We start from the raw sequence: 18,896 nt of genomic DNA, 5'->3' as shown, positions 1-18,896 counted from the left end.
ATATTAAAGACAGTGTATTCAGTTTAAGGTGCTGTTGTAAGATAGCAACAGCGGACAGTTGTTAGCGCCCCAAGTTTTGCAGCTTGAGTGATACAACACTAGGGACCCCTCTCACTCATTTCATTAATTAAACATGCTCCTTCTGTCAATAATGAGCCACCTCCTTCTCTACAGACCACCACAACAGAAGCTGCCAGGATCTTTCAACCAGAAAGAACACTTACCAATTTAAAACCAAAACAAAACCCCAACTCCCAACCCCAGGTGCACTCTTTTGATACTTCATCAAGTAAATATGGAGAGGTTGGTGTGGGTTTTTTTTGTTGTTTCTTGTTTGTTTTTGTTTGTTTGTTTTTTTTGCCTTTTTTTTTTTTTTTCAGTTGAAGACATACTCCACCAGCTCTAAAAAACAGAAGACAAAGAATCACTCAAAAAGTAGCTCAAGACAAGAGCCAAGAATTTGAAAGTTGTAGTCTATGTCCTCAATAGTCATTTGAAGAGCAGCATCCCATCTAAAGGAAAGGGATAATTTTTGTCAGATTCTTATAAAAAAAGGCTTTATTTTGAACAAGTTTTCTCCATTTGGTTTTACAGTTTCAACATACATCATATTCATGGACAAGCAGCATTTTCACAGAATAAGAGCCAAATACAAAGAAGAGGAAGCCACTTGGGATTAACAGTTTCAACCTAATTGACTCAGACTTCAGAAAATACTGTATGCTGTCACTTATTTGAGGTAAAGGAATTCCATAAATTAAGATCCACTGTTTAACAGAAGAGTCAACAATGAAATATTTGAGAGAAGTAGATACCTTTGGGAAGAAAAAAAATTTTCTCTAAGACATTGTGAGCAACAATAGAAGGGGGAGGTAGTATTTCCACTTAGTTTGTATTGGTAAACCAATGCAGGTTGGACTACCATATATAAGTGTTTAACCGAATTTGTGGAGTTTAAATCTCAAGTTTGATGAATTTTACTGGTAGTATAGTCTTAAAGGTGAACCTAACTGAAGATATGTCATGAGCTTAATTTATATGCTGAATGCTGTCACTAGGTAATCATTACATGATCAGGTAGTGATCAGTGCACAAGTTTTTTTCCTTCGAGTATCCAGTAAAATCCCTTGCTTTCAGTGCCCATTATGACATATTCCAGTTACATGGTTAGTTTTTGAGTAGCTGTGCAATTAAGACCATAAAACGATGCATTTGGTGGAATTCAAGAATGCTTTAAGAAAAAGTGTACTGGGGGGAGAGGGAGAAATCAACCTTCTGCTATATTTTAATTAAAAAATGATACCTGCAGTTTAACATTGGTTAGACAAACAGATGAAAGCTGTTACAGGGACACATTTATACTAGTTTAAAACTAACTTGTTTATAGAGCAAATCAGCTTGTGTCATTAATCTGTGTAAAAATGATATGAAACCTTTTAAAATAGTATCCACATTATACTATATACTATTTTAAAAAACAGAAAGACTATCCTCACCTTTTTGATCTTGAGATTTAAATTATCTAATAATCCTAAATCTCACTGAAGAAGAAATGGAATAATATCCTGTAAACTGCAAGAACTAAATTATCAACGTTAAATTCCCAATGCCTAGCAGAAATACCACAGATTTCAGTTCAGCCATTTATTGCCAGGCATGGCTCAATTTCTTCCAGTGAAAAGAAAGCATAATTTCATTTATGTACTTGCAGCAAAACATAAGCAGTGAAGCCGTGTTCACATAGAGTGATACATTTCCTTAAAAAGCTTACTGGCAAAGTAAGTTCCACAATCTGGTCGGCCAAACCATCCAGTGTGAACAAAATAAATTCAAATTAAATTGGTGCAAGAATTTAGCTGTAAGAGGCAAAGCAGATTAATTTAGAAAAGCTTTTTTCGATATTATTTTGTTTGCCAACTCCAAATTCCAGTGAGCAAAATGGTTTTATACTTAGAGGCAGAGAGGAGCTGGTTTGTTAATCTGGCTACGTGACACTTCCATATCCTATTTCCTTTGTTTCTTTAATAGTAATCAGGGAACAGATTTATCATTTAACAAGTTATCTGACTCAGAACTAAAAACGCGCTCGTAAATTTTCTCCCCCCTTGGAAAGCTATATTGTATTACATAGCTTCATGTACATCAAGTTGTACCTTGGAGAAATGTGACCACTGACAAAAACTTCTTAGTATGTTACACTCTGAATAAAAGCAGACATGAAGTTAAACTGCAAGTCAGCCATTGTACAAATGGTCTCTGAGGATGTTCCAGCAACGTTCCAACTGGAGCTTTCACTCGAGATACACAATCTCTGATATATAGCTATTGTGCAATTCAATTAAAACTCAAACAGAAAGATGTCTTATTTGTGAAGAAACTGCCATCTATCCATTAGCGTTTATCGCATTTCAGAATATCAAAAAGCAAGTAAAGGTGGAAAAAAAAATTTTCCACTAGCATTCAATTAGTTTCCTATGACCTTGGATGCTAACAAAATGCTTTTCATTAAATGACAGGTAAGAGAACATAGACTGAAAAAAAAAAAAAAAAAAAAAAAAAAAAATCAGTCTGTTAAGAAATTTGGTCCTTGCATTTAGGACCTAGTATTTCCTTCAATAGAACCTAAGTATCATGTTGAACAGAGCACAAGTGTATTTTTTTTAAAAAAACCCTCACCTGCCTATTATGAATCATTCCAATAAAAATATTACTTTTTTTCCACACTGCACTAGGCAACTTTCTTTCCAGCCAAAGATAAGGAATTTAGTCAAGAGTCATAAAAAATTGAGCTATGAACTCTGGCACAGAGAGGAGTAGCAACTCAACTACTCCAGAGTGCTTAGAAAATAGGCTTTAGATTTTACACCAAGAAATTGGATTTATTGTAAATGCCACAGTCACATTGATAGACAGAGCACAGACTTCTGGTAACAAACAAACATACATTTTTGTAACTAAGCGTTTCTACTTGGTAAATAAATGCATTTTGCACAGCCTTCCTTTTAAATGTGCCTAAACTAACCTAAATAAGCAGACAGCATAGCAGAAAAGGGAAACTTATGTAACTGTTTCTTAAGCAGTATATTATTTTTACTATGTATATAATATTTTATATTATATACACACACATCTTCATCAACAGTTCAAATTATACCCAAATAAAAAAAAAAACAAAACAAAACCAAAACTGGTGCTCCTCCAATACATTTACCACCTTTCCCTCAGGCATAGTTAATCCAGGTATTTGTCAAGATAGAGGAATGACAGTTAAAAAGACTCCCCCCACAAGAAACAAGTTACACAAAGAATACTGTATCACTACAAATTTTTTATTCAGAAGCCCATCTTTAAAAAAAATCTCATTATGAACTTGTTTGGTCAAACTACAACACTTTCTAGCAGACATACAGTAAAAATGGCATGGCTCAGAATCGACCAGATCTTTCACGATCTCTTGACCGCCTCCTATCACGTTCACGTCCTCCTCCTCCACCACCACCACCTCCACGACCACGATCTCTGGATCTAGACCGACGTTCACGGGACCTCGACCTGGATCTATGCCTTCAAAGAAAGTTTGAACATTTTATTGTTTCATCATGTTCAGAAATTTACTTGCAGTACCACACAGTGGAACACTTAAGGATGTGAGTAATGAGGGAGAAGACAGACAATGTGGCATTAGAACAATTGGTAAGTTGGCACTCCGGCTGCAAAACCATGCATTTACAAACTGAACAAACATAATACTGAAGAGTCAACACATGCTGTTAAGAGACTCAACTGTTCACTGCCAGTCATCCATTACAATGGATGGGCAAACACTTAAGGAAAGGCATGCAGAGGAGCCAAATGCACTGTTACACAGATGTTAAAGAAGCAAGAGAAGGGGACACCTGCTTTTGCAGTTATGAATAGCTCTTAACAAGATACAGCAAAAGCCTACAGCTGTTTCTAAGTCCACTCCTATTAAATCAACTGCATTAATTAGCAATTACAATTCAGTTCCCTTTTTTTTTCCCCACCTCCCACCCTTCCAGAAGCCATCAGTATTTGCAGATAATCTTCCCTGCCTCTGAAAGCTGATGACTTAAGTTCAGAAGAAAGCTAAAACCACCCAGAATGTACTGCTAACACAGCTACTATGGATTTATAGCTGACATGGCATTTGTCAAAGAAAAAAGCGGTTTGAATGTTTTTAAACATTTTAGAAAAGTCTATTTTATAAAATAGGAGAACAGTACAGTTTTAAATAGATGTACAAATGACAGCAGAAGTAAAAAGCTCAGGGAAACAAATGCTACAAGTCTTAAATTTGCAGAATATTGTTCCATGGTGTGATGTTTTGGGGTGGGAGTGTGTATAGTGACGAATTTTACTATGACAGACACATGTACATAACTCTTACATACCACTGAGCTGTCCAGAATTATTATATTAACCTATTATTCAACATTTCTGGTTTACCCTCCTTTTTTCTACTCAAAAAACTTTTATGCATTTAATTCTGCATAGAACTACTTTCAGGTCAGTCTGGTTTATACAATCTACCTGTGAAACCCCAATGACAAAAGAACTGATTTTTTTTTTTTTATATCAAACCTTACTGCTACCCTGCAACAGCTTTAGTTGCACAAAGAATTTAAATAGGGCCAATAAAGACAAAACTGGATTGAGCATTCAGTTATTTTATTTGTTTTACCACAGACTGAAACTGGGCTATGGGTAAAACAATCATATTCCAAAGCCTAACACACAAGTTTCATCTTTCTTGCAATAAAAGCTAAAAGCTAATATCTTTTAATTAGCATTACTGAGATATTCAGATCCATAGAAGTGACCAAAAGACTAACACAAGAGCATACTTAGTCTTTTTCATAAATCAAACATCTTAAAAGCTTACATTTAAGTTTAAATTAATATTAATTGGGATATTTTAGGGAAGTATTGAGACACAAATACATGTGTCTAAGCAACACAATCTACATTTTCCAAAGTCAAATTCATCTTCACAAATTCTAAGACACTGCCAATTAAAAGACATTTATAGGAAAAACATGTTCATAATCCCAGGCTCTTTCTGTGATTGAAAGAAACCTACAGAATTGTGCTCTATATAAAAGGAAGCTCAAGGGTTTTATATACCTATCCTGAATAGCAAGGTCTTAAAAGAAAGCAAATTGAATCCAGCTCAAAATGAACCCCACAAGACAGCTGTCATAGTAGCAGCAGCAGGTACTTTCTACAAGGTACCTTAATAAATAATTTAAAAATATATTTATATATTTAAAAAAAAAATCAGCAAAATTACTATTCCTTTGCTCTGCTAAGAATTCCTATCAAGAAGGATAGGCTAGCATTAATAAAAAGTGAGCTTAATACAGTGACTGCCTGTTATTGACACAAGGAATGAATACGGGCTAGAAAAGTTAGCCATTATCTGATGAAAACAAGGTTGGATCCTGAATATAATCTACAGATATGCCTGCTTGTGCATAACACTGGAAGTGGCCAGTTGCTGATCCTGTCAAAAAGCCCATTAGCCAAGTAGCCTGCTTCTAACAGTGGCCACAAGCAAATACATTTAGAAGAGAATAAAAGAGAAGAGGCATAAAGCATCACATCCCATCACCTGTAACAGTTTATAGTCTGGAGATTTGAACCACAGGTAGGTCCTACGTACTCAGTAATTCAGTGAATATTCTCCTTGAACCCTGCCTTCTCTTAAAACCTCATCAACCTTCAGCATCCACAGCACCGCAGAGCAAGAAGCACCATAACTTTTTTTTTGTTTAAACAAAGACCTATTCCTTTTGTTCTGAAAGGGCCACTTGCCAACTTTACTTGATACCATTTCACTGGCATGTGTCATAATTGCACCAGAAAAAACAAGAGGACTGAAGTATAAAGATTTGCCTTCAGAGTTTTCAGCAACTGATCCTTAATTAACCTGTTTTAATCGTGTTTAAAAGCAAACTTACTTTTTACGACGCCGCCCATACAACTCGCGTCTTAACTCTCGAGAAATGGGCTTCAAATGCATGAAGTTGCAGAAACCTCCTCGTGTACACTCTCTGAAACAGAATTCAAGACATAGTGAAGACTGCCAACTCTACAGTGCACCTGTTTGCCCTAAGCCCTAATTACCTTTAGATGGCTAAAAGTCAATCTCCTCTATCATTAAAACCAGTAAACTGCAAGCATTGATTACTGACACTGACTCATTCCTAGATCAAAATCCTAAAACGATGGCAAAAGTCAAGAGATTCATTGCAGTTCCTCTATGTCAACATTACCCAAAGTGGTTTTTTTCCTACACTAAGCTACACATAAAAGCCCCACCCAAGCACCTGCCCTGTCCGTGCAAGCATTTCAGAGACACTGTCATAGGCAAACAGGAGGTCACTTTTTACCCCATTTCATATTGACGGCAACAGGCCTCTCTGAAGTCAGTCACAGGTGAAAGCTCAGCATGAATGGGCTGTCCATTAAACCAGCGATTGTTCAGGTCAATCACAGCCTTTTCTGCATCTTCTTCACGGCGAAACTAAAAGCAAAATTAACATGTTCTCAAGCTACAGGGAAGCAACAGAAGTAGATCAAAGATTCCTATCGAATCAGTTGTGTGGTATCTGAGGCTTAGGACTAGCAACCAAACTAGAAGCTACTTCAAAAGTTCCTGGGATGGTCCATCAAATCAAGGGTCAAGATTCTAGCTTTTCATTAATCAGGACTCAAAGCTAACCAAAACATTAATAATTTCTCTTAATTATGTTCTATTTGGTCTTTCAAGTTTTGTGGCTTGCATTAAAAAAATGATAGAAGATATTGTTTTCTTAGTACAACTTGAAGCAAAGTGAATGCTTAAGAGTACTTCTTAGAGCACCAGTGCTCTAAGTGTAATGCATTTTTTTTTCAAACGCCAAAGAGAAATCTGCAAGAGAACTGAAGCTCGTTTGTGTAAAGCAGAATTTACAAAAATCTGATTTTTTTTAAAATGATAAATATAAAACTAAAATTTGAAATTCCTTTTCATAGCTAACAACTTGGAAATTTTAAAAAACAGCTTTTATTTCTGATTATGACCTACACAGCTAAGAATTTTAGGCGTGAAAATACTTTCCAGTTAAGTGAATGCATAGTAAAAATATTCAAATAAACTCTCACACCTCCCCAAGACTGTACACATAGTAAAATTTCTGCAGGTGACAACTTTGTACTCATTATTCAAGAGATACCAGTGACTTAAGAGCTAAACCTAAGTGCTCCAGTTTATACCTTAAACCACCTAGCAACTGCCAAATGTAACTCAGTTACAAGATGTTTTGTTTAACTGGGAAGTTAGAAAATAAATGCACCTGTTGAAAAGAAACACACCTGTTGCAAATAAACCTCTGCCCATAACGAAGTGTTTAAAAGGCAGTGTGATGGGAAGACAGGCCCCAAATCAATCCTGGCAAGCTAAACAGTCCAGTAGTGGTGACTGTTCACAGCAGTGTAAATAGTGTTAATCTTTATGAAAATGACACAGATTTTGACTATCAAGAAAGCTTCTCATCATCTCTTAAAATTTCCTTCAGGTTCCATTCACATTTTCACTCTACTTTATCTTGTGAAATTAGAGAAGTGCTTACATTCTGAAGAGCTACTATCGCAACATCTACAAGCATAACTTAAAATTATAAATCAATCAATACCACCCCTATTGATTATATCAACATCTTTCTTTATCCTACCTTTACGTATACGTTTCCAACTAGATGATCTCCAAGGTTATCACAAACGTTCATCTCCTCAACTTCACCATATTTTTCTTCCATTTCTGTGAAGACCTCCTAAACACAGAGCAACCCATTAAAAGCTTGCAGTCCGTTACTTATAAGTACCCAAGTATTCCATTTAGCTGTTGGTTAAGTACAAAACAAGGCCTGCCTTAAAAAGCAAAAGAAACCCCTTTTTTTTACATTTCTGACTTTAAAATTAGTACTTGCTTGATCTATACTGTGTCCATATAAGTTCAGCTCTAACAGGATACAATAAAAAGCTATGGAAAACATTGTGCATACATTATTTACAGAATACATAAAATGCACTGAAAACACTACATAAGCCTTGATGCTACAGTTTTATTTGTATAGAAACAAATTAAGTAATTAAGTATATTTTAAATTTACAGGAAAGAAGGGGATTATGGAATCAAAATGCTACATCACTTGCTGATTTTTAAGCAAAGTGTATTATAAACAGTAAAGCTAAAGCCAAACTAACAAAGGCTATACCAGGAAACATTTAACCCTGAAAGTTGTAAGTTTTATATAAACATCTGAGGAAACAAGTGCTGTTCTCTGAATCCATCTAATTGTGCTATACACTGGAACCATCTAACTCATTTGCGTTGACAAATCCACAAACTCTTTAATGTATTTTCACATCTCTTACATACCTCAAAGAATTCATCGTAATGTTCCTGCATCTCAACATCGCTCACAGCACCTGTAAAAATCAAGAGTCATATCGATTAGAGCCTACAAATAAGGAAGAAATTTTGATAATACTACAAAACAACCTAGAGAGGCCACCTGGAGCATAAGACACCACATAGCATGGAGCTAACTAATAGGAATATTGAAAATAAGTATGTGTGAAGATCTTTTGAGTCCCCAAAGTATATGTCAAAACATTACATTGACATGATCAAATCAAAACAAGTTTTAATCAGAGCCAAACTTGTATGCTACAAATTTAAAGGAAGGGGAAAGGAATTACTTTGAAATATCACTTAAATTTAATGTACAGTCCCACCCTCTATCTACCAACAATTTTACCTAAACAGAAGGCAAGTGCTTTGTTATATTTGCATACTTTAAATCATGATTATGATTTAGTGTTCCTCTTCCTAAAGGCAGAATTTCATTTTAGTATGTCCACCTTTCCAGAACATACACTAAAATTTGAGAGTTCACAATATAATGTAGCCCAGAATTTTTTTTTAAGTTTGCTCAAAATAGTTATTGAAATGACACACTTTTCTCAGTGCCCTCAGAGTACCAGAATGCTTTGCAACAGAGAGCAATTTTCTAGTTTAATTTTGAATATCACTGAATTTTTCCATAGTCCTGCAGAACACCTTTTAGTGCAAGACAAGCCAGCCTTACATTAAGGTTAGATGGTTTTCATGCTCTAAGCTGGACTTTACAAATGAGCGCTGCTTGCCTGCTGCTATAAAAAACAACATAAGTTTGGCTGATTTTTCAAAGCATTAAGAATATAAAAGTGAATTTCATTAATTTCTTCCAGTCTACAGCATTCTAAACTGCATTAAGCTGTATACATTAAAGCCTAATGTATTAGCTTTTCAGCCGTTAAGTGGTTTATTAATCTTAAGCGGAGCAGTTTTAAAATGAACCCTGCATTTTATGCTAGAAAAATATTCTAGCCTTTAAATTACAAACACTACTGTTTTAGTTCATAGAACGTGAAAGACAAGAAACTGAGCCAACAAAGCTGAGTTTATTCACTTCAAGCTGCTATGAAAAAAATAGATGCTTTGGGCTCAGTCATTTTTTGGCTAATATTACTATTTGGACAAACTTTCCATTTTTCTTCTAAGGCTCTAATATTAACCAGCCACACTCTCTGGATCTGTAATTATTTTCTTCCACCCAGCTCACCGCCTGAAGAAGGCTAAGGGGCACTTGTTATATAGTTTAGGCTAACAATGTTTCTACATTTGAAGCATGTTTGCTTTAAGATCTTTCTTCTTCCCCATGGTTATATAGCAAATTAAGGAATATCAAACATTAAACCGGTATTTCTAGACAGTTTAATACTTAACTATATTCCCAAGGTTCTGCCAACACCACTGATAACAGCTTACTAGTACCTAAGGAATTTTTTTTTTTTTTAAAGGTATCAGACAGAGGCTCAGTGAGCCACACTGGGAATAACTACTTTTTACCAGATGCACAAGTGCTAAAAACTTAAGGAGAATTCCATTGTCAAATTAGGAGATCATAAGCAACAGTTAATAACTACTTGAAAGTCCTTCTAAAGTGGGAAGCATACATATGCACAGGCTTTACAAACATTCATATTCCAGGGCTACCGGTATCTGAACCTTGAGAAGCCCAATTACTAATTAAAATACTCAGGAAACTACGGCTGTTCAAAACTAAGGTTAATCCTCTACGACGGCAATAGAAAGGAAGACAGTTAAGCAACAACAACAAAAGCATTAAATAGCTACCCGAGTTATCCATTTAAAATACATGCAGTACTTAAGTAGGGACAAATATCAAAAACCCAGGGAGCCAGGAGTTTCAGCAAACCTACTGATAACAGAGCCCCAGCTCTACCACAGGAGGTACAGTTCGGCTCTGTTGAATAGCTACCCGCGTGTCAGGACAACTAGAGTTGGACACCAGCATTCAGAACGCTAGAGAATCTGTTCAAGACTCCTGCAGCTGTACAATCTAAACAGCGCCACAGACCAAACTGCTGTAACTCTGTGCAAATTAGTTACCAGCGCATTGAGAATTTAGGGACAGAGTGGAAATACCCAACTGTTCTTCTTTTTTTTTTTTTTCTTTTTTTTTTTTTTGGTTTACTGAAACAGCATTAACTACTAAGCATCTGCAACAACAAAGCCTACAAACCAGTAGAACTGTTTAAGCATCTAGACAAACTTACATAGCTCATTACGTATCTAGCTTGATTGTATGACAAAAAAAACTCAAATTACTCAATTGGGCCATTATTACTTTTAGAAGCAGAAGACACAGTGTTGACTTTTTAGTGGCTGATTTCACAAAGCATGTGTAATCAAATGCTGGTAACTAATCTGAACTAGTCTATAATCCAACAGTCAAAAAAAAAAGAATAGCCAAACAAAGCTTTATTACCACACAGTCAATATTCACTTCAACAAGAAATATTAGTTAGAAAATAACACCGATCCTTTTTGGTCCTAAAACTTTTTATTTTTTTTAAATCTTATTCTAATATTGATGATTCAATCACAATGATATATCAGTAATCACCGATCAACAATCCTGGTCATTTAACTTCTGCCAGTCTCATAGTAGGTGTGTTTTCTTATGTCCATTCCTACCTCATGAGGAGTCATTAGTTCATGACCATACCCAAATGCCTTCCCCTCCTCAAAAATAAAAGTTATATTTTCCTAGGTAAATATGCAACTTGGTTTTGGAATTTGAATTTTCAAAGCATGGAAGGAATTTTAAGCATGCACCTATCCAAAAAGGACAGCTGCCAGAAGGGAAGCGTTTGTCAGTCAAAGTGTATTCTTCCAAAGTAGACTCTAAATGGAAGCTGCATTAACCTAGGACAAATTTTGGCATGCAGTCTAAAAAGTTTCAAATTCAAGTTCTCTTATCAGAGCAGGGAATTTGTTCTGGATGATGTCAACGTGTCATTGTCCTGCTCTTTTAGACAGTGGAACCTAATAGATAGCACAAAACATACAGAAAAGCATTCCTAGGATGCAGGCAACTGGCAGGGAGGAAGGCGGCGGGAAAAAAGCAGAGCAACCAAGACTGCTTTATAGGGGAAGTAAAATTTCAACCCTTTTTGATTTCATAGATGGTATTCAGATTCCCCTCATAGTTTTGGGAGTAGGGAGGAAGGTGAGTGGGACAAAAAAGTCGGGGTTTTTTGTTTGGTTGGGTTTTTTTTTTTTTGTGTTTGTTTTCGACACATTTAATGAAACGTGGTCAGTTTGATCTGTTAAACTAAAATGGCAGACCAGCTTAAGTCGACACTGAGCTCTGACAATCAAGCCCAGGGAACCAGTGAAGGAACTTGTATGAACTTACAGCGCAAACCGTCAGCAGACTGGGAAGAGTTTTGAGGGTTACGGTAAATGTTCAAGAGGGCAATGGTCTGAAATACAAAACGCAACAACTTTATATTATGGAAAATAATTTTAACAAGAAACCGGTTTCCTTTAGGGTCGCTTTAGCCGAGTCTGTGCTGAAAGAGAGGTGGTTATTCTCTCCCAAGAAGGAGAACTTTCACTTAGCTGGTGACCTTTCTGAATCAACCTAACACTGTAAAGTAATAGAGATCTCATGATACTACATTATTGTATTTTTTTTTTTTAATTTTACTCACCAATATTACTACAGAGGGGTTTTGCATGATTTCAGGCAGATATGTAATAGATGGCATCCAAACACAGTATTAAAATTACAAGCATAATAATTTGTTTGAATTTGGTTTTACTGAATAGTTTCTTAGTAGCAAAATCCCAGGAAAGTAAGTAATACAATAATTACAGCATAACATGAAATCTCCATTTTCCTAAAAAAGTTAAGATGAAAGAAAACCCAGTTTTGGGAAACTTACCGTACGTCACATATACCTATTTTATTTTATCTCTTTTTTTTTTTTTTTTTTTTTTTTTGTTAAATCAAGAATTTGAGAAATGTCTGCAGCTTAACCCTTTAAGAAGAATGCAGCGTTACTCAGCAATCAAGCTTCCCTTTACAGTGCAAGAGAGAATCTGCATCAGGTCCAATTTATGCAGTCAGTTCTGCATTCTGAATTGCACACATTTGACAAGCTCTTGATCTATGCGCAAGAAGAGTTCCGTCACTTGTCCTGTTTGCAACAGCTTTATGTCAGCAGCTCAGAAGCCAACATTATTTTCTCATAATTAGGAGTGGGCTCTTTAACACCATTCTTTAAAAAAATTTCTCCAACTGTGGGACTTACAGTGTGAGCCGTCAGCCGTCTGTGCACTGTTTTGGGGGTTACGATAGATGTTTTGAATCAAGATGGTCTGCGGGGAAAAAAAATAAAAAGGGGAATTCTACTGGCTGCTGTGCATATAATAGACAATTGCAAAGAGACAACTTGTTTGCAAACAGCTAAAAGTAATATTTTATTCTTAAGACTTCCTTTTGTATTCGCAGAATATCTTCCAAAATTGCATCCAGACCATCATATTATGAAAACAGTTTTAATTAACCACCAAGAAAGAGCTGCATTTGTCTCAACAGCTATCCTCAAAATGGGAGTTGTGAGGCCCAGTAACCTAAAACGTCAAGCTACATGGTATTATGGAGATGCCTAGCTTCCAAGACCAGATTCATTACTGTAAGTCTAGGGGGAAAAAAAACAGTGTTATGTGCACAGCATATAATACATAATGCCACAGAGTCTAAAATGTTACACCAGACAGTAAGGTTTTTAGGCAAGAGCTACATCTCATTTTGTGCATCGGGAATTTCTTGGTGGAATTTCTGTTTAAATAATATAATAGCATCATAGGTTCACATGTTTCCGATCCTTCAAATAAGGACAATATCCTTTTAGCCCTTCTGCTTTTTACTTGAAGAATTAGCCCAGGCAGACTTGAAACCTTACATTTGTACCGTTCTTCTTAAAATCAAGTTGTCTGAAAAAACAAACCATGTTTAAGTTAGTAAACTAATATTACAAAAAAATTCCAAACGTCCATATCACTGTAAGCAGCTCAAAAATTGAAATTTGATTACTTAAAGTACAAGCTCAATGTTAGTTCATATAAATCGCAATCCCCAAGTAATTTTAGCTTACACATTATTATTAGTCACAATAAGAATTCAGAGCTTAAAGAAGTCACAGGACCAGCAATGTCATACCTACATATGCTGCCCACTTAGCATGTACAAAAAATCCTTAACATCACATTTGAAAACCACACTTGTTTTACAGTGGGTATGGTCATACCAACCAAAGCTTTGTGCTTCCATGGCCCAGGTTTAAAATAACTATGTTTTAGCCTACAATTGGAGAGAGCCAGAAACATGCATATAGTTACAGTGTTTCTGCTGATTGTGGTAATTTGATCACCCTGGATTGCACGACCTTTCCTAACACAGCTCTTCTACAAAGTAGCTGCACCAGCAATAGCAACACAAGATAAAAATATTGTGCCTTAGCAAGATACCTGTTGGTCTATTTTCTATCACAGCTGATTATCAATCTGCATACAAATAAAGATTTCTGTACCTACACATCTGACAGATATGTTAGAGATCTTACAATACAGCATGTCTGCCAGGTGCGATGCTGTAGCAGTCTCAGACATCACTGCATGAATTTGACATGCCCTGCTGACCCACTTCAGCTGGCATTCCTAACCCCAGTTTCTAAAGCAAAGCTAAAGGCTGCACTGACAGAGGAAACCGTTGATGCCCATGAAGTTTTCTTCTAAGGGAAAAAAAAAAAAAAAAGAAGTAGTTTCTTCTGGGTTTTTTTTTGTTTCTTTGTTTTGTTTTTTTTTAAAACTTAAAGACAACTGTTATGGAAGTTGTCTAATTTAGAAATATTTTCTAGCAGCCAATGACCTAAATTCAGGTCTCTAAATAACCAATCACATTTCAGCATGCTCTCCATGTAGGTCAGCAACATGGAGTAGTTTTGAAAATGGACAATATTCTTTTTGAGATACAAGATTTACATTAAAAATTATTAAATTCCCAGAAACGGAAAACCGTTTTCGTAGATGAAGTACCAGCAGTGGTCCCTATTGATCAGCAACCTACCAGCCCCCTAGAACTCCCCCTGCCCACTCAGGCACTCACAAAGTTTAACTTCACGAGCACCATTGCTCTGAACTCCGGTCACACGGACAGTACCCGCCTCCCTCATTCTCCCCAAGCCACCACCAGCCCACCATTCTCATCAATTCTGCTCCAAGTCAGCTAAAATGAACTTGCAGAGGACCTCGCTGCTATGTAAACTTCACTTTTGTAGGTAAAACTGCTGATAATGCAACAACTTCTATAGGCACTACTCATCATATACAATACTCCCAAAGAAATCTATTTATCTGTATACCTTGACAATCAGCAGTGATGGAAAAAGGGAAAGCATATAGTTCTCCAGGGATGTAATTTCTGGAAACTATAAAGCTCATAATGATATTAAAAACCCTATCATCCACTGCACGTTTTTTTGGTGGTTTGTTTGTTTGTTTTTGTTTTTTGGTTTTTTTTTTTTTTTCTCCTTTCTGGCAGACATGCAGTCACACATCATGTCTCTAACAATATTCACACAGCCAAAGATTAAATAGTCTGTCAAGAAAACTGACATATACACCCTCAGCAACCAGGCAAGTTGTTTTCAAGAAACAATTTTTTCACATTCAAAGGAAGTATGTAAGTTATTCTCAAAACTTAAGAGCCTGGGTCAGAGAGCAAATGGAACAACAGACAAGTCGTTTTTATTTATGAATTAGTTTTCTTCTATTATATACATAAAAGACTTATGTTCACACCTTTGAGATAGGCAGAACATGCTGCCATTGTTTGTGATTAAAAAAATCTGGGATGGTTTAAGTGCCTAAACACCACTGAGAAGGCACACTCACCTGAAAGTTAGCACTGGTTGGTCTCTACTACAGGCAAGCTTACAACAGCATCGCTTCCTGCAGCCATTAAGGGTGACAGGAGATAATTAGAAATGCTGGGAGAAGTAAATGGAATACCCCCAAAAAAGCAAGAACCCATATAAACTGGGGCCAAAAGTGAACTAATTAATCTGGAGCTTGGTAATTATTCACTTGCATCTGAGAATCTACGTTTTAAAGAAGCAAGAATATACTTCCACAAGAAAGAGAAAACAAAAGGAAAACAAACCTGGCTAAATGTTGGTTTGTTGTGCAATCGAGAACATCTGTCTCCATGACGACAAGCTCCAATTTTGAAATAAAATGAACAGTTGACCCTGCAAGTAGAAAAAAAAAAAAAGTAGTTACATATTGGAATAGAAAACATTAATATGCAATTCCTATAACACATATGCACTAAATGCCTTTATCTTGATGTGGAGAAGTAACACAGAAAAAAAAAAAATCTAAACAGTCCAGGAAATCATTATAGCAAACCTGTTCATATTCATTCCTCCTTACCCCTAACTTACAGCGAGTCATCTAAGCAATTTCACCCAGTACTCAAACCCAAAGTGCATTCATGATACCACCACAGACAGAAGCCATCACTGCTGGTTTACCCTTCTGGTTCTCCATTCTTGTCTTTATATCAGTTTCATTGGGTGATGGGAAATAACGTGAAAAACATTCTGAAAAGTTACACTATGAGCTACATGGCTGTGCCCTAGTGCATGCAAGCCCCTTAGTCTAAGCAACATAACCTGCTTTAAAGCTGACACAGTTGCACCTACCTAATGTTTTGTAAACCACCTGTTTAAAGTTATACTCTAAGGGTAATTCAGACGGCTGCCACCACAGTATTTGAAATAATTCAGGTAAGAGAAAAATCATGTTATAGAGAGAATACACATCAGCAAAATAAATTCATTTAATTAAGCCATTTCCATGAATGTAGTTAATAATTTAAAGGAAGCATTTAACATTATTTATTTTTAAAACCACAAGCTTTTCTTGAAATACCTATCACTTCATGACACCTTCAAAACAATGCCGGTTTAGGAATGCCAATAAAACTGTCACATATAAGTGTAATTCACATGGAATGATGAAAGAAAACCATAAGGAGTTTAGTTACCTTGACTGGGAAAACTGAATGCAAGATTCTGAAGGGCAAGAAAACTATTATGGGCTATATATGGGTACGTAAAAATAAGAATTCTCCTGGAAGAAAGATTATTATTCCCGTGCTCACAGTTAACACCAATTCTTTCCACAATCCTGTGTAACCAACATCAGCTCATGGAGGGGAGAAACATTAAAGTACTAAAGCATATCTCATCTCTAGCAAAACATTCTACTGTAAAATCGTAGCATGCTTACTCTTCATTACGTTTTTGGAAGTATATACTTAGCATTACAACATACTTACTGTCTTTTCTGAACTCTATCCTGAAACAAAAAAAAGTATCTAACTATAAAATTTCCAGTAGTGCCTCCAACTTCAACACTTTCTGGAGAGTTCTGTTTGCTTTTTGAATAGAAAATAAGACCGGTACAGGAATTTCATGCCTGCTGTAGTGGCATATACTAATACTGTTAAAACTGTAATGCACCATATCAGAAGGGACGCTACAGTGATAGAGCCCAAGAGAGGCTGCCGAGACTGCTTTTCTGACAGACGAGGGAATTGGAACCGGCAGGTAGCACTACAAAGTAGAAGGAAAACAGAAGCCTCACGGCCAGGGGCTGACAAGAGTAATTTAGTCCAGCAGCACATCGATGCCCCCTTTCATTTTTATGAGTGGAAAAACACGTTGGTTTGGTCAGGCCGACGGTGACCAAATTTTCGTTAGGAGGGTTTTGTAAGTGTGCTTCCAACAACCAGAGAAACTAGAGGCGTTCCCGACGCGTGGAAGGCTGCAGGCAGAAGCCTGAGGATCAGGATGCAGCAGTCGGGGAAATCCTCCGCACCCTGGGGAGGGGGGAGAAATAACCAGTCGCTGTCCTTGCAGCAGAGCGGAAGCTCTTGGGCTGCTGCGAGGCGCAGAGACACGAACAAAAGGGGAAGAGGAGGCCCTTTCTGGCAGGAGGCGGTGGCGGCGGGAAGCTCGGCACCCAGCGGCCCCGGCCGCTCCCGCCCGCCGCCAGAAAAGTGCGGCCGCCGGGGAGGGGGGAGGGTGGGCGGGGAGGGGGACGGCAGCGCGCCACGAGGCGCGGGCACACCCGCATGGCGGCCGGGGGCGGAGGAGGAGGAGGAGGAGGAGGTGGAAGTCCCCGCGGAGAACAGACCCGGCCCGGCCCGGCAGGGGAGAGGGAAGCGCATGGGCGGGGCCGGCGCGCGGGCACGCGCAGGCCCCACGCGGCGAGAGGCGCGCGCAAGCGCCCTCCCCCTCCCCCCTCCGTCCCCGGCGGCGCGCGCACGCGCGCTCCAGCGAGGGGTGGGGGAAGGGGGGTGGGGGTGGGAGGGGAGAAGCCTCCGCGGGCATGGGGGGAGGCGCGGGGGAAGGGGGAATGGGGGGGGGGGGGGGGGGGGGGAGAGAGCGCGCCCGCCTCGCTTCCTCTTCCCTCCGCGGCCGCGCGCCGCCACGTTCCAGCGCGCGGTGGGGGGGGGGGGGGGGGGGGGGGGAAGGGGGCGGGGGACGGACGGACACGGACGGGGTGTGTGGGGGGAGAGGAGACCCCGGGGGCGCGCCCCAGTCCCGAGGGTGCTGCAGGGCCCTGAGGCGGGAGTGGATGAAACGCGCCGGCCCCCGCCGCGGGGGATTGGGGGGGGGGAGGGGGAGGGAGGGCAGACCGCCACGGCCGGGCCAGGCCGCCCCGGCGGGCGCTGCGCCTCCGCGCGCCCCGCGGAACCCGCCCCCCCCCCCCCCGGCCTCCCCCCCCCCCCGAACTCCCGCTCCCCCCGCCCCAGGGCGCCGAAGCCGCGGCGCGGGCGCGCGGGGGGGGATGGGCCACTCACTTGTCCTTCTCTGTTCCGAAGATGGAGGCCAGATACTCCGCCATCTCCCACAGCCCGCCCGCCCGCCGGACAGCCCGGCGCCGACCGCGCACGTCACAGCAGCCGCGCCGGAAACACTTCCACCGAGCCCCGCGGGAGGGGGGGGGGGGGCGGTGCGGCGCCTTGCGCATGCGCGGGGGGGTCCGCGGCAGCCCCTCATTGGGGGACCGGCGCGCGCCTCCTCCCTTCCCTCTCTCCCCCCCGCCCCCCCCCCCCCCGCCAGTGGGGCGGGCGGGGCGCGCGGGTCCCGCGCGCGTGCCACGCGGTGCCGCCGCGGCGCGTGCGCCGTTAGAGGAGCCCTCCCGGCGGCGGGAACTCCCCCTCTCCCCCCGGGCAGGTGTCCGCCGCGGCCGGAGCCTTGTCCTGGGCCGGGGCTGAGGGGAACGCGGTGCTGTTCAACCGCGGGAGGCCGGGAGGTGGTGCTGGGGGAGGACGGACACAGGGACAGACGCGCCGGCTTTCCGCCCCCCCCCCCCCCCCCCCCCCCCGGGGACTGAG

General features: G+C 39.8%; 1 protein-coding gene across 7 annotated transcripts; it reads right to left on the bottom strand.

Moving 5' to 3' along the window:
• Positions 1 to 540: 540 nt before the first annotated feature.
• U2AF1 (U2 small nuclear RNA auxiliary factor 1) lies at positions 541 to 18,477 on the bottom strand. Of its 7 annotated transcripts, XM_042788341.1 has the most exons (11): positions 18,360 to 18,458; positions 16,830 to 17,372; positions 15,648 to 15,735; positions 15,380 to 15,436; positions 13,390 to 13,420; positions 12,736 to 12,802; positions 8,444 to 8,493; positions 7,737 to 7,835; positions 6,414 to 6,547; positions 5,982 to 6,074; positions 541 to 3,564 (listed from the first exon to the last, which is right to left on the bottom strand). In XM_042788341.1, the coding sequence occupies exons 3-11, from the start codon at positions 15,692 to 15,694 to the stop codon at positions 3,426 to 3,428; spliced, it is 717 nt and encodes a 238-aa protein (XP_042644275.1). In that variant the 5' UTR covers positions 15,695 to 15,735; positions 16,830 to 17,372; positions 18,360 to 18,458; the 3' UTR covers positions 541 to 3,425. The 7 variants fall into 7 exon arrangements, with proteins under 7 accessions (XP_042644275.1, XP_032850336.1, XP_032850329.2 ...); XM_032994445.2 differs by lacking the exon at positions 16,830 to 17,372 and having other exon boundaries at positions 18,360 to 18,477; XM_032994438.2 differs by lacking the exons at positions 13,390 to 13,420; positions 15,380 to 15,436; positions 16,830 to 17,372 and having other exon boundaries at positions 18,360 to 18,477.
• Between the last annotated feature and the right edge of the window lie 419 nt (positions 18,478 to 18,896).

The sequence above is a fragment of the Tyto alba genome, unplaced genomic scaffold (assembly GCF_018691265.1).
Source record: "Tyto alba isolate M040663 unplaced genomic scaffold, T.alba_DEE_v4.0 Super-Scaffold_14, whole genome shotgun sequence".
NCBI lineage: Eukaryota > Metazoa > Chordata > Aves > Strigiformes > Tytonidae > Tyto > Tyto alba.
Note: the sequence above shows the minus strand (reverse complement) of the source record. Positions and strands in the feature narration are given on the sequence as shown.